At 52.9% G+C, this 15,609-nt stretch overlaps 1 protein-coding gene across 4 annotated transcripts in view; it reads right to left on the reverse strand.

Annotated features, from left to right (window-relative positions):
• The window catches only part of Ift122 (intraflagellar transport 122), a 75,367-nt gene that overhangs the window by 1,944 nt on the left and 57,814 nt on the right, over positions 1-15,609 (reverse strand). For 2 of the 4 annotated variants that reach the window (XM_087904399.1, XM_087904401.1), the window contains 9 exons: positions 13,876-14,042; positions 11,554-11,725; positions 10,162-10,264; positions 8,110-8,250; positions 6,839-6,936; positions 3,342-3,442; positions 1,552-1,717; positions 724-835; positions 246-371 (listed from right to left, as the gene is read on the reverse strand). In XM_087904399.1, coding sequence (XP_087760525.1) covers positions 246-371; positions 724-835; positions 1,552-1,717; positions 3,342-3,442; positions 6,839-6,936; positions 8,110-8,250; positions 10,162-10,264; positions 11,554-11,725; positions 13,876-14,042 — 1,186 coding nt within the window. The remainder of the gene's footprint in view (positions 1-245; positions 372-723; positions 836-1,551; positions 1,718-3,341; positions 3,443-6,838; positions 6,937-8,109; positions 8,251-10,161; positions 10,265-11,553; positions 11,726-13,875; positions 14,043-15,609) is intronic. The other 2 variants (XM_087904400.1, XM_087904402.1) reach the window with 1 other exon arrangement.

The following is a 15,609-nucleotide window of genomic DNA, read 5'->3' on the forward strand; positions in this document are numbered from 1 at the left end:
TCTGCTTAGCTGTGGACCAGACACAGGATGGGTGCCTTTAGGAGCAGGGTAGGGGACCTCACAGGAAGAGGAACATACCACTCTCCTTGTGCCTGCAGGCTCTGGCCAACTCTCTACCCACCTCTGATGTCAGTCCTCGCTACGTGGGGACCTCCCCAGTCTTTCTGGATCTATTCCTTCTATCCCTGCCTGTTGGCACAGCTCATGCTGAGACCCTGCCCTGCCCAGCCCAGAGCACAGGATACTGTTGCTTGCAATCTCCTGCCATTTGCCCTCCCTCTTGTGTCTTGGCGCCTCCAGGTCGATGAGGGCAACAGCTTCTTCATCGGTGATTCCCTCTTCCAGGTAGAATTCCACCAGGTGCAGCACCTCTGGGGGGACAGGAAGGGACTGGAGGATGACCTCAGGGGAGCTTGGGACTATCACACCAGTGTATGAGCAGTGGAATGGCCAGAGATGTCCCCTTCCCCATGTGAGAGGGGACCAGGCCTCCAGTAACCCCTCCCATAGCAGCTGCTTTGAAGGAGGGAGGCCAGGACAGCTCCTACTGGCCTCCCAGACTGAACAATGTACCCCAGCTTGGCGTTATAATAAGAGTGGGGCTTCTGGTTGGGGACATGCTGGGTCCTGTCTCTGTGAATCCTGATAGCAATTCTGCATGCAAGGCATGGTGGCAGCCCTTGTGCACAATGTCACATGCCTGTAAGCAATGGCGTGCCTCACCATAGGAAGAGGCGGAGAAGATAAATGGCTGGCGGCAGTTGATGCACACGTTGCCCAGGTTGTTCAGCAGCGGGTTGTTGGTGGAACAGCGGTAGCACAAGGGCACCAGTTCCTAGAAAACAAGCTCATGTCTGCCCAGACTGAACCAGAAGTATACACACATCCACTTCTTCCCAGGGCAAAGGAGGCTGTGGGGAGGCTGGCCAAGGCTACAGACACAACTGAAGACCACACCTGAAGCCCACTAACCCAGATGCCCTCTCCAAGCCAGACCTCAGCAGGACACTGTCTTCACGGGAGCAACTGCACCCATTATCACTTCCTGCCACTCACCAGGCTCTAGGCACTGTCAGGCACATTATTTATGCTGCACAGTGGCTTCCTACCACCTGTGGGGAAGAGTCTATAAACACCCACCTGACAGGCAGCAAACTGAGGTACTGGAAGCCTGAGGCACAGCTTGGAAGGGGTTGACTTAGGATTAGAACCCAGGCCTATTGATGACAAGTCCCTGTTTGAGCTTAAAATCAGGACTCTATAGATCTGGGATGTTGATGCTGCAGATTTGTTGGGATGGAGCCTGGGGGGCACAGGGACACCCAGGAAGAGGGTCAGCCCTGAACAAGGCTTGAGGGAAGAGACGATCTCTAGAAATGGAGGGTCTGTGACAGGGCTCAGGGCAGGGTGGGCAGAAACACAGCAGGCTAAGTGGAGAGCAGGGGACAGAGGGCAGCTAAGCAGGAGGGGACAAGCAAGCACTCAGGCGGGGAGCCCCAAGAACACAGCAGCCATCTTTCAAACAGACCAGGCTCAAAGGCACACCCTCACCTCACTGTCATGGAAAGGCTTGGAGCGGATGGTCAGGGTACCCAGTTCAATGGACTTCTGGATCCTGGCGGGGATCTGCAGCCCCCGAAGCTTGTCATAGGCATGCCGGGCCAGCTTGTAGGCACCCAGGGCCTTGCTCTGCTTGGCCAGTGTGAAGAGGGTATTCCTGACATCAGCAAGGTTAAGGACAGCAGACGTGTGACCAGAAGCCAATACCACCCACCCTAGGCATCTTGTGCTGGTATCAGACCACAGTCAGGAACCGAAGAGATATTTGTTCATTTTGAGATCTGTGTCTCTAGGATGGCAAGGCCCAGGAATAGACAAAAGCACTTCAGGGTCTTTTCGGCCTCTTTTTTTTTTTCAGGAGGTAGGGGTATCATGGTCTCACTATGTAGCCTAGGCCAGCCTCAATCTTTTGGTGCTGAGGTAACAGCCATAACCTGACTTAAGATTCCTGGGCCTCCTAGTAGCTCTCCCTGCCTTGTTTCTCCTGGCAACCTTGATCCAGGACACCTGGCACCAGGTGGTCCCCTGCCCTAGCCCTACCAGCCGGTGTAGACTGCCTCACAAGGACCACAGCACTGAAAACTTCCCTGCTCTCTGGGGTCCCTCTGAGACCCCCATCTGAGGACAACAAACCTCTGTATGCCACGTGAGGTCACCTCTAATTCTGGCTGTGCCCAAGCCCTTTACATCCTCCCTGGAAAGCAGCTTGTCCCTGGCATCCCAAGTCGCTTGTCCTTGGCATCCCAAGTCGCATGGCCCTCACTCTCCTCTGCAGGACAGAACATTGTCCAAGCAACCTGTGGCGCCAATCTCCCTGTTTGTTCCACTCTAAGGCCTCCACGTCACAGACCATGTCCGCAGCCACTTCTGTGTTTCTACTGGACAACACCAGGGAAGGCTCAGCACCGAAGTTAACAAGATGCTGGATCAACAGAAATTTCAAGACAAATTAGATTCAGGTACTAAGGTAGCAGGGGTGGCTGTGGCACCTGAGGTGAGCCTGACCTGCCAGTGAAAGGGGTTGTCACAGTGAAGGCCATTTGTTGGGACATTTCCCCTGAAGTAAACAATGAGTCTGGACCTTCCAGGAAATGGGTTCCGAACAGGGAGCTGAGGGTACTCTTCTGGGAAGGGCTCCTATAGGAGGCGGGCGGGCCAGCCGGAAGAGGACAGGGAGCTGGCGTGAGAAAGGCTGGAGTATTTCCCCCGTGCTTCTGGCTCCTCTGTAGCTCTCCTTGACAGTGAGAAGCAGACTCACAGGGACTAGCAGCACCCCACATAGGAGCTGGGCCTGTCCACACCCACCACATGGGGCCTCTCTACACCACCCACCCTCTCGATAGTCTTCCCCACTGCCTTAGTCACCTGCTCTGGGCAGCTGTCCCTAACGAGGCCTCACCTCCATTTTACTCATGGGCACAGTGTACTCTAAAACAGGTCTTGTCTCTTGTCACCACCTCTACTAGATGGCAGCTTTGTCACCTGAACTGACATGGCCCCTGATTCCAGCAGAAAGACCTGCCTGGGCTTCCTGGTCCCAGCCCCATCCTTCTTTGTGAGTTCTGGGAGACCTGGGACAAGGTGCTGGCCAGACTTGCAGACCAGGTACCGCTAGACAGCCCTAAAAGCTAAATCTCCCCTTGCCATAGCCACTCTGCTGGACAGCTGAGCCTCTCCCCACTCCCCAGTGGCTGCAGAGGGAGGGTGCTTCTGCCAGTAAAGTGCTCTGTGGAGAAGCGGGGCCATTAGACAGAGGGCTGGGAGGCTGGTGGAGAGGATACACTTTGGAGATGCCCAAGGGGGTGGCCTTGGTCAGGCTGTGCAGCAAGAACTTGGAGATGTTGAAGAGAGTTTCGGGGAGATCGAAGCTGAATGGCTCCTCCTGCAGCAAAAGAAAGAGCGTAACATCCCCACTGGGAGGAAGGGCACTCTGAGCACCTACTGTGCGCAGGCCATCGCAGTTGGTCCCACAGCATTAACACAAGCTTGTGGGCTATGCAGTTTCAGTCACATTGTACCAGGGAGGGAAGTAATGCCCTACCAAAGGACAGCCCACATCACCCGCCAGAATGGGAGAGATGAGATTCAAACCCAGGACTTAACCCCCAGCCCCAGAGAATGTTCTTCTCCCAGCTGTAGTGTCCCTGGGGACACTCCATTTCCTGAGCTCAAGGCCTTTATGGGAGTGAGGGCATGACTTAGTGGAATGCTTAACCCCTTCCTGCAGGACACAGGGAGCCTCTTCTTTGTTCCTCAACAGCTGCAATGTGCCACCAAATGCCCGTGGTGCCAAGGCTGGCCCAGGCTCTAACAGGTAGTCTCCATGACCACTGGTGGAGTGAACAGACCTCCTGCTCCCAGAGGCTGCCAGTACAGCCACGTCATCAGGGAGGTTCTCTCCACAGGGCTTGTGCACTGCGAAGACCTGCTTGAGGGAGGCTGACACTGCCATCCAGCTACAAGCGCAAACCACACTTCAGATAGTGACAGGCTGGCCAGCTTCCCTCCCACCCAGAGCTCTCCCTAAGGGTCTGACTAGGCTCTCTCATTACAGCCATCAGGCTTGGCTTTGGTGAGGTCCAAAGCTGTGAGAAGTGGTTTCCTACTTCTTTGGATCAGAGTCCAGTGACTTCTCTCCAGGACTTCTCTCCAGTGACTTCTGAATTCCTAATTACATTTCTTTCTTCCTATTTTCTTTTTTCCCTCCACCCCCTCCTTTCTGTTTGGTTATCTTTTGAGAAAGGGTCTTTAGCTTGGGTTGGCTGTAGTTTCCTTATGTAGCCAAGGATGATCGTCCTGCCTCCACCTCCTGAGTGCTGGGATTCCGGCATGTGCTACCATGTTGGTTTACCCACTTACATTTCTGTAGCTTCTGTTGGCTCCAGGAATGGAGGGAAATCTAAGACACGTGCTCTCCTGGGTGTGCCAGGCACTAGGTGAGCAATCGTCCAGATCAGCACTGCTTCTCTGGGAAGGAAGCCCTGAGCCTCTAAGGATCTCTGTTTCTCTTTGCCATCTTATGCTCCTTTCTCACCCAGGGCTGCCCGGCCCAGTGCCAACCCTCAACTGCCCTGGCCATGGCCTGCCTTCCACAAATTTCCTCGGGCTCCTCTTCACTTGTCCCCCTCCTTGGTGGCAGGACCACCTCTACAAAGAGCCACCTCAGAGCTTTTCCCTTCAAAGGCTGTCCTGCTTACTACACTGTGAGTTCCTTATGGCAGAGACTATGTCTTGCTAACCACTGTGTTCCAGCCCTCATCACAGGGACTGTCACATGTAGGCACTGTTTGTAGGAATAGTCCAAGAAAGCAGTTTTGACCTGGGTCCCAAGTGTGGCCCTTGCCCAGCACTGTGTGAATTATGAACATAGTCCAGCTGTTAGGTGAGGTGACTCCTGCATAGACACAGAGAGCACAGAGAAGCAGGCATGCTGGGAATTCAGGAGCCAAAGACTAGGCACCCAAGGCAGCTTAGCATGCCCGGGCCTGGCCTGCCTCCAACATCAAGCTGTTTGGGACAAGGGGGCCTGAATGGAAGATGAGTCTGCTTGAATCCATAGACGCTGCTGGCAAAGAGATGGCAGCAGGGTTATGGATAGGAGCGGGGTCATGGATAGGAGCGGGGTCATGGATAGGAGCGGGGTTATGGATAGTGCAGGGTTATGGATAGGAGCGGGGTTATGGATAGGAGCGGGGTCATGGATAGGAGCAGGGTTATGGATAGTGCAGAGTTATGGATAGGAGTGGGGTCATGGATAGGAGCGGGGTCATGGATAGGAGCAGGGTCATGGATAGGAGCAGGGTCATGGATAGTGCAGGGTCATGGATAGGAGCGGGGTCATGGATAGTGCAGGGTTATGGATAGGAGCGGGGTTATGGATAGGAGCGGGGTTATGGATAGGGGCGGGGTTATGGATAAGAGCGGGGTTATGGATAGGGGCGGGGTTATGGATAGGAGCAGGGTTATGGATAGTGCAGGGTTATGGATAGGAGCGGGGTTATGGATAGGGGCGGGGTTATGGATAGGAGCGGGGTTATGGATAGTGCAGGGTTATGGATAGGAGCGGGGTTATGAATAGGAGCGGGGTTATGGATAGGAGCGGGGTTATGGATAGTGCAGAGTTATGGATAGGAGCGGGGTCATGGATAGGAGCGGGGTCATGGATAGGAGCGGGGTCATGGATAGGAGCGGGGTCATGGATAGGAGCGGGGTCATGGATAGGAGCGGGGTCATGGATAGGAGCGGGGTCATGGATAGGAGCGAGGTCATGGATAGGAGCGGGGTCATGGATAGGAGCGAGGTCATGGATAGACAGAAAGAGCAATAGCACAAAGGGCAGGGCACTCAGGAAAGGTGGGGCCTCCGAGAAGTCAGAGCTGACACTGGACTGAGGTGAATGGGCTGTGAAAGCTGCTATGACACCTCCAGCTGAGGGACAACGGGTACCAAAGCCACATTTCCCTAGTAAACTCAGAGTCCTCCTAGACTCCCCGTCTACCATCTCCATTCTATTGACATGGGTACAGAGAAGTTGTGGGACTTGCCACGGTCACACAGCCCAGGACATTAGGCATCCAGAGTTCTTAGGAACCCTCATCCCAGGGGCTGAGAGTGCAGATGCAGTCAGTAAGGATCAAGCCTAGGCTCTGCCATTGCTAATGGTGGCTCTTCTCTGTGTGGAACCGGGGGTCTTCATCTGCAGATGATGGATATACTTATCTCACAGTGTGGCTGAAGAACGAAGTGGGCGCACAATGAAACCTACAATGTCCAACACCGAGCAGCGACTCACTGACAGGGGTCACTGGTGTGGCCCAGCTGCTGCCACAGAATACGCTCACACACTGTGGGTTAATCAAGACTGTGGCGTGCTGAGGAGGCATGGGATGAGGTAGATGGCGACTCATTCAACGTGGTCTCATCACAAGAATCAGGGAAGGACCTCAACCAATTGTGGGTGTCTGGAGATCAGGTCAACCCTCTCGTTTTATGGAGGAAACTGAGGGCCAGAGAGAGCGCTTGAGCCTTCACTTATCTAGATAGGCATCAAAGACTGAACTAGAAACTGGAAAGGCTGGGCCCAGCTCTGGACTACAGCTCTGAGCCCCGAGGTTTGCTTCATGTCAAAGAAGTGGCAGGTGATGGAGAAGCATCTGCTCTTGCCAAGGAGAGCAGGGTTTCTGGGCAGTCGCCACACCTCCAGACCCTTCTCTTCAGAGGCCCTTGCTGAGCATGTGCAGCCCAAGGCGCCCATCTCTCAGTCTCCCAGCCACCTTACCGTGTAGCGATGAATGGTTTGGTAGCCATGGTACAGCTCAGCCAGGTGCTGGAAATGGTGGAATTTGTCAAGCATCACATCCTTCTGGGCAGGATCTGCTGGGAGGGGGGAGGGAGCAGAGGAGGAGAGAAGGAGAGAAGAGGGAGGGGATGAGGGGAGGATGAGAGGAGGGGAAGAACAGAGGAAGAGGGGGGAGAAGAGGAGGAGGACGGGGGGGGGAGAGAAGAGGGGTGGAGAAGGGGCAGGACAGAAGGAGAGGAGGATGGGAGGGCATGAGGGCAGGAATGTGTCAAACAGTATTGCTTCTTCCTATGCTGCTCAGAGGGCCAAGAGGGCAGTGATGGACAGGTGCTCCACTTAGGAGTGGTCCATCTTATCTAGGATGATAAGAATCTTGGCTGGGCAGAGCTCCTGGCCAGGAAGCACATGAAGACAGACCTTTCCCAGGCCACACACTGTACCCTCCCAGCTCCGTCCACTAGGTTAGCACCTGCTACATCCAGCAGTGGAGAAGCCTACCAGCCCAGGCACACCAGAGGAGCCTGGCAGGACAAGGGCGGGCAGATGGTGCCTTCACTGGCTGGCTGTGTCCATGTTGCACCTCTGCTTGTCAACTATTTATCTGAAGTGCACATCAAGGGCCAGGACAGAAAAACCCCAGCTCACACCTGGGCCTGATGTTCTGACTGGGAGCTGACAGCTGTGCCTCAGGGTGACCTGAAGGAAGCAGCAAGGGGCTGAGCATTAAGGAAGGCACTACCACCCTGCAGACTCTGTCTCCAGCGCTCTACTCACCACTCACACAGCCTTGGGCACAGCTACCTCCCTCCCCTCCACTTCAGAACGCCTCAGGGCACCATGGGAAACCACTGAAAGCTTCTCTGAAACTGTCCTCCTGCCTGGGATGAGGGAGACTCTGGAGTAGGTTATTGTAAGGTGATCTCTTCATCTTTTCATTTAATTAAAAATTTTTTTTAAGCCAGGGCTCATGTGGGCCCAGCTCCAGGCTCCCAGGTAGCAAGAGAAGGAGATGCTCTGAATTAGCAATGCAGGGTGGGACCTCCCACCCAGAAGACAGACTGCCAGCCAGTCCTACTTACAGGCAAACTTGAAAGAGATGACAGGCCAGATTGTGCCACTGCAAAGCGTGCTCAGGAACAACACACTCAATAAACAAGCCCAGGGCTTTAATGAAACAGCCCTGCTCTTCTGATTTTATCTGGTGCCAGAGAGGGGCCAGGGAAGAGGCCAGCCGGCTGTCACTCACTCACCTTGCGCCATGTCGAGGCACTGCATGGACAGCATCCAGTAATAATAGGCAGCGTCGTTAAACCTGCTCTCCACCACGGCATTGTGCGTGAGCTGCTCCAGCACACGAACTGCTTCCCCTTGCCTCCCGGCCTTGTGGAATGCTAGGGGCCATGAAAGCATATGCATGTCACGGGGAGTCAGACATAAAGTAGGGAGACTGTGTGGGGCTTACATGACTGCTGGGGAGGCAGGCCACTTGTTTCAGCATCTGTGGTGCCTGGTTGCTGAGATGCGCCTCTCAGGCCTCAGGCTATAAATAACCAAGGCTACATCCTGAAATAAGCACAGGGAGATACACTCCTTTTGGCTGGGAAATGGCAACCTACTTTAGCAAGGCACGGCAGAAAGAAAACCTGAGGCACCAAAGCCTGGCAATGCCCACAGGGAATGAGACTCTGAGACTCTTAGGTTGTACTAGCAGGACCTGCTACTCTGTGGAGCTTGGTGGTTCACAAAACACCTCCACTGTTGACTACTGCATTAAATCCTCAGGACAAAATTCTAAAGAAGAAAACCGGCCCCTTTCTAAAGGATTTGATGGGCTTTGACGGGGGGGTGGGGGGCAGAGCACCACTGCCCAAGGTCAGGGAACAGAAGCCAGTGCAGTCCTGAACCCATCATTAGCTGTATCTTTCATATACCAACCTTGAAAGATCTGGCTCAGCTCACAAAACCAGACATTTGTGAAAACAAGTGAAGAATTTCTCAATCATGCCTATGTCTGTTTAAGAGAAATTTCCTGGGCCCCTCACTACCATGTGGCCAACTTCTGGGGACCCTGGGTCTGCCAGAGAAAGACTAGGACCTCTGACACTTGTACACGCGTGGGCATCCTTATGACCCATATCCTCTGTCTGCAGAGAAGGAAAAGGTCTGGCCTTGGTTCGTTCTCATCTCCCGTCTCTTGTCTGAGTACCAAGTTACTATGGCGATGAATTCTTGGAAGGGCGACACAGACAGATGGATAGGTTGATGTGTTTTGCCCAAACATGCAGATACTTCAGCAACTGGGTGCTCTGGAAATGCTGAGGGGTAGAGAACATGCTGTCCTTCATAGGGGCTTTTAACCCAGGAGCTCCAACAGGGGGACATTTGTTCTGCAGTGTGTCAGGAGGTGGCAACTGCTACCATATAGAAGTGTAAATGAGATGCTATGGAATACAACCCACCCACTTCAATTAGTAGACTTTCTAAACAGGCGTAAGAATTAGGCTCCCAGTTGGACAGATCCCGATCCAATTCCGGCTCTGCTGCTCACTAGCACATGTAGCCTCTGCGTCTCAGCAGGGTTGTTGGCAAGATTCAAGGTTATGCAGGTTAAGTGCCCAGCTAACACCTGCCACAGTGAAGGCAGTCACATGGCTAACCAATGATGAACGTTATCAGTTAATGTGCCATACTTGCTTTGGCCTCTATTTCAGATGCTGTCACACCCTGTTGTGGCTCATTTCACTAACAGAAGCACCAAGGGGCAGAGAGATTGCCTGGCTTGCCCAAGCCAGAATCAAAGTCCATTTCTATCTCAGTAGAGGAAAAGGAAGGTGAAACTACGCCCACCACCAAGGGCAGTTCTCTCTCTCTTGTCCTGACTACGGATGCTTTGGCTCATGCCCTCTGTAGCTTCCCAGCTAGTGGACTACAGGCAAATGCCTTTGCCTCCTTCAACCTCAGCTTCCTCATCCACAAAATGTAAATAACACTGTTGCCCATACCAGAGAGCAACCTTAAGACTGAAGGGAAGGCACACTGGAATGTGGGTGCTGTGCAAGTTAACAGACAACTGCTTAAGATCTAGGGCCTGTCTGGGGTGCTGGACAGAGAAGCAACAGGCCCGGGGGGCATGGCTTCACCGTCCATGTCCTTCTTCTGAAGTCTTTTACTAGCAAACACATCCTGAGCCAGGATGAAGGCACCTGTCCTGGGTCCTGCTGAGGGAGGGGCTAGGCAGCCTCTGTCCCAAGTCTCAGCAGTCCTCCCCACCCCCTCTACACAGTGCAGTCTGTGTGGCCTACCTTTCTGGGCTTCCTCAAAGCGGTCATTCTCCGCTAGCCACTGCGCATAGGGCACGTAGATGTCATCCTTGAACTCAGGGTGCTTCTCACCCAAAGCAAAGGCCTAGAGGGAGGAGTTGAGGCATTCTTAATGAAGCGGCCCCCACAGCCCCTGAAAATGTGGCACTTGACTGAATCTGTTAGGGATGTCATATTTTGCCAGCCTGACAACTCAGAGCGGGAGAGTGTCTCCCCCTCCAACCACCCCCAGCAACACAAAAACAAACCAGCTCTTTGAAAACAAAAGGCAATTAACAGCAATATGCAACCGACTGGATTCAATAACAACACAGTCTGTTTCTGGACCACAGAAGCAGCACAGAATCGGAAACATTTTATTTTGAGGGTTTGCGTGGGCTCCCGTAGCGCTGCAAACAGATTTCTTTTAATTGCAGGCGACACCTAAGGAAACAGGATTGACATTATCTTCATCGTTGCTTACTAGCTGTCAGGAGACTGTGGACACAGTGCTCTATGGGACCCGGGGACTGCTTCATTAAAGCCCAAACCACCTGCCAGGCCAGGAGAGCAGCAGAGGAGCTCAGGAGGGCTAAGATGAGCTAACTGCTGCTGCCGAGTAACATTTATCTTGAGGAGTCATTACTGCTCCCATCCCCAGCCTGTTCCCTCAGGAAGTGGAGCCACTCGGAGGACAGGCAGGAGGCAGGCTGCTCTTACTCAGGTAGTCTTGCTGTGGCACACCATGGTGTGCCATGGTGGATGGACACCACTAATTCTCTTCAGATGACACTCTCCAGGGCACAGGCACTGCCCTGGCTGCCTAGCCAGTCTTGGCTCCAGGACAGACTGGCTGATTCTCCTTACTGATCCTCTCACCCCACGGGAGCCATGACCGGGAAGAGGGGCGAGTGCAGGGACAGCTGCCCTTGAAACAGTTCTGCTAGCTTGTATCTAAAATATATGGTTGGCATTTTCTGCCAAAATGCCATACAGGTTTTAAATGCCATTCTTGCATGTCCCTGCTTCAGAGGTGAGCCCGAGACTGTGGAGCTGGTGAGAGGTGGCTCAGACCAGCAGCAGGCGCTGGAGCTCTTCACGCTGACCCTCACATCCCTAGTGCCTGTCACAGGGCTGGCCCAGAGCTGGCAGCCAGTAACAGTTTTCTGACTGAGTGAGTGTATGTATGAACAAATGGGAAGTTATGGTGAAAAGGACCTCTCAAGACATTTTGGCTCAAGGACTTTGAGAAAAAAACCTGATTGTCAGGCAATGGCCCTTCTATCCTGAGGGCCGCTTCTCTCGATCCTAGCCCCCAGCTGCTCAGTACCCACGTGCCTGCAGCCAAGGCCTCAGTTAAGAATCCCAACCCAGTGAGTGCACTCGCTCTCTCACCTCGTCCCAGCGCTTGGTGTCCACATACAGTTGCACCAGAGACTTCAGGTCACCGACCTTTAGGTAGGTCTCGGCAGCATAACCAGGACTGTCCAGCTTCTTAAAGTACCGAGCACACATGAGCAGGGGCTCCCGCTCAGCCTTGTCCAGTTTTCGAGCAATGTCAATCAACCTGGAAAGGAAGGGGAGACACCTGTGAGGGTCTGAGGGAGGACGAAGTGGGAGGCCTCTGGTACCCTCAAGGGCAGGCTCTGGGCTGGCTTCTTCTGCTATGCACTACGCTAACAATGGTGCTGTGGACCCTGGGAGGGGCTGCATGGGCAGTTATGAGAAGAATGGATGCACACTCCAGAAGTAATGACAGGGTCCAAGAGTGGCTGCCACTCAAGACACTACCCATACCTCACATGTCTCTTACCAGTTATTAATCTATCCAGTGACATCTGGGGATCCTCTGCCAGATGTCGAGAAGGACCCATGAGACCTTCCAGATGTGGTCTCACAGAATCACTTTCCTGCCCTGAGAGGGAGGTATAAGCATATAAGCACCCCACTTTGCAGTGAGCTGGCTTGAGTTTGACCAACGCAGAGGGGAAGCCCCGTACCCAAGACTCCACAGCAGGAAGCGGCAGAGGGATTGTTCCAGCACTGTCAGGAATTCCCACAGGAAAAGTAGCCGCTGGGGCATGAGACTGTCTCAGCAACTGACACTCTGGAGGAAGTGGCAAGTGTGAAGCCTGTCCTGGGCCAGAAGGAGGATTAGAAGCCCTGGCAGTGTCCTTGTGGCTAATGTATTGACTGCAGGGAGGTCCCTAAGTCACTCATGTCTTCCCAGTAGTGACCGGTCCTCCTCCTACTCATCAGGGCACGTGCTGGATTCAGTGGTCTGGGGTCTAGGCAGCTCAGGGTCTGGAGGAAAGCAGCTCTCAGGGAGAGAGCTCTGCCCAGCCTGCTTTGTGTGAGAACAGAAGAGGCTGTAACAAAACCGAATTTCAGACAGGCGGGCTCAGGGAGGCCTGTCAGTCTGCGCTCAGAATAATAATGGCATCTAAAAATAACACTGCTCAGTAGCAAAAGGATGTGTTTTTAGGGAAAGGTAGAACAGGCAGCCCCCCAGAGCCCGAGAGCCCCACCCACCAAGCCGGCATTCCTAGGGGAAAGGTGCCTGTTACAGCCAGACCCAGAAGAGGGACAGAACACACTAATGTCTCTTCCTTGAACTAGTTAAGTGTCCCCAGGGGAACTTAATACATAGCACTTGCAAATCAAAGTGACATATGAGAAACTCAGGGTTGGGGGAGTAGAGGCCACAAGCCTGTGTGGCTCCCATCAGCATCAGCCTTTTTGTAGAGAATACTTGGGGCAGAATCTAAGATCTAAGCCTTCATCTTTGAGATACTGTTCCTAGACAAGAGAAGAAAGGTTGGGGGTAGGTTACCCACAAAGGTCCCCTGGTAAAGGGCCCACACAACAACCTGTCATCCTCCTCAGGACCTAACTATGCCACTGGCTCCTATCTGTGGGCCACACTGTTGCCACCTGAACAACCAGTGGCCTTTAGCGTAGTCTTCTAACTGAGAATGCACCTGGAGGGTGGGTGCCAAGTCCTAAGACGGAACCATCATATGGCACATAACTTCAGCTCTGGCCTGTTCCCCCTCCTCCACTCCCTTGTATCTAGCTAGCTTCTATTCCTCTCTTCCAGCTCCTCTACTCTCCCTTGGGGCTTCAAGCCACCACAGTCCCTGCCGGCCTACTGTGTCCCCTGCCTATATTCCTTCTCCTTCTAATTGTCTCTACCTGAAAATCCAACAAGGCCACTTTATGGAAGGACTCAAGAAAAGAAAGACACCCTGGTTCCTCCCAGATAGTCCCCTTCCCTGATGGACAGAGGGCTCTTCTGTGCGCTCAGAACTCTCATGCTCAGTGTTAGGGGTACTGAAACCACCCATGTCAGAGTCTGAAGCTTAGCCCTACAACTCCCCAAATGCTTGGCCTTTGAGGACACAAGAGTCCCTTGTGCCTTGATTTCCTTGTCTGCTAGATGAATATAGAGATACCGATTTGGTGCAAGGGAGAGTCAGAGGCCTGGAAGGTCAACACAGTACCTGAGGAACATCTGTGTGTGTCCCCCTAGGTCCCGACTGCCCACTTCCCATGCTCCTCAAAGGCAGTGCTACCTTGTTCAAGTCCTTCCTCTTCCAGAGAACCTAGTCACTGGCATGTTTGGTTCAGATATTTAGAGAAACAGTTTTTCCCTTGTCAGTCAAAACTCAGAGTTGACACACTGCCAAGAGCTCCCAGGCAGGGGCTGAAACGTACATGTCAACCCAGCCATGGCTGCCACTGATCTCTATGGCCTTGGTGTGCTCCCCTGCTGAGATGTACATCTCCACCGCAGCTTTGGGCTCATTGATGTTTCTCGCCCAGTCGGCCTGCTTGGTGATGAGCATCTTTGTTTCTTTAGGGTCTCCAGATCCAAGGAAATCCTGAGGAAGCACAACAAACAAAAACACTCCGGATTAGGACTTCCTGTGCCAGCATTACATCAGCTCCTGAGAGCAGAGCGGGGAAGAGCTCCACTTGGCTGTGCTAGGAGCAGGATGCGACTAAGTGGGGGCAGTCCCAGGTGTCCAGGAAGGGAGTGTGCATGGACCACCCACAAGTGCTGCTGGGGCCACAGGGACGTGTCGGGAACTGCAGCCTCCGTGTTTCCTTCCCTTCACACCTGTTCTAAACACCTCATGGACTACAAGTTACTCCGCGACCTTCACACAGTTTGATAGAAACACGACTGGTTGCTAAACTATAAACACTAGTCCTGCCACACTAGTCACACACTGGGATGACACTGGATGCTAAACTATAAACACTAGTCCTGCCACACTAGTCACACACTGGGGTGACACTGGATGCTAAACTATAAACACTAGTCCTGCCACACTAGTCACACACTGGGATGACACTGGCTGCTAAACTATAAATACTAGTCCTGCCATCACTAGTCACACACTGGGATGACACTGGATGCCCCAGACCAGTACTGAGTACATGGTCCTCTAAACTTAAACGCACAATGATGCACAGAGCTCTGGGCTTAGTCCCTTGTGCCCTCCTTTGGCTGCCACACTGAAGTGGCATCGTGTCTTTTCTCAGTTGCTCTGTGGCCTAAACTCAGATCATTCTGTTGGCTTTGCTCCTGAGATATGTCTATAGCAGACAACCAGCAAAGCACTCTGGTTCATTCCTCCTCCTCCTCCTCCTCTTTTTTTCTTCTTCTCCCAAACACAGTCTGGCTGGCCTAGAACTTGCTATATAGACTAGACTGGCCTTGAACTCATAGAGATCTGCCTGTCTCTGCCTCCCAGTTCTGACCAGTGGTTCACTTCTTAACTGAGTGACACCAGATCTTGCCTTGAGAATAGGAATGCACAAGCAGGAATATGGCCCATGGAGGGACAGCAGGAGCCACAGATGAAAGAAATAGTCTGAAGATTCAGGGGTTCGGCAGGGTCTGAGTTCCTTTACCCTATGTGGGGGTGGTCCCTGAGGGCCATGACCAGCTCCCCTGGGTTATCCCCCAAATATAGCAGAAACAGCCTCAGAATATCACCTCTTTTCAGGACAGTGCTGCCACTATTGAAGCTGCCTCAGGGTTGACATTTTTTAAGGTGGGGCTTTTCAAAAGGGGGAATTGAGAGGCGTGCAACCCAGATCTGCACTGCTAGTGAGGGGTGGTTTGTCTTCAGAGAACGCACCCTGCACAGAGTGCTCTGTGCCAACCTCACAAAGTACAAAAAAAGCACTCCTTTCCTCACGATTAACACTCATCTGTCAGGAAAGTGCAGGCAATGTATGCTGAAACTCACTTGAACAATTAGCTCATTTCTTTTTCCATTTGCTTTTAGGGTAATTATGTAGACCCTAAAACCATATATTAGGTTGGCCTAAGACAACCAAATAATTCAGGAAGAGCATCATTTTACCTGTTACAGACCAAATAAAGACAGGGTCACCTAAAGCTGGCCTCTGCCTCCCCTTGGGGCCCACAGAGAA

This window comes from Myodes glareolus, chromosome 3 (genome assembly GCF_982192425.1).
Source record: "Myodes glareolus chromosome 3, mMyoGla1.1, whole genome shotgun sequence".
In the NCBI taxonomy this organism is placed as follows: domain Eukaryota; kingdom Metazoa; phylum Chordata; class Mammalia; order Rodentia; family Cricetidae; genus Myodes; species Myodes glareolus.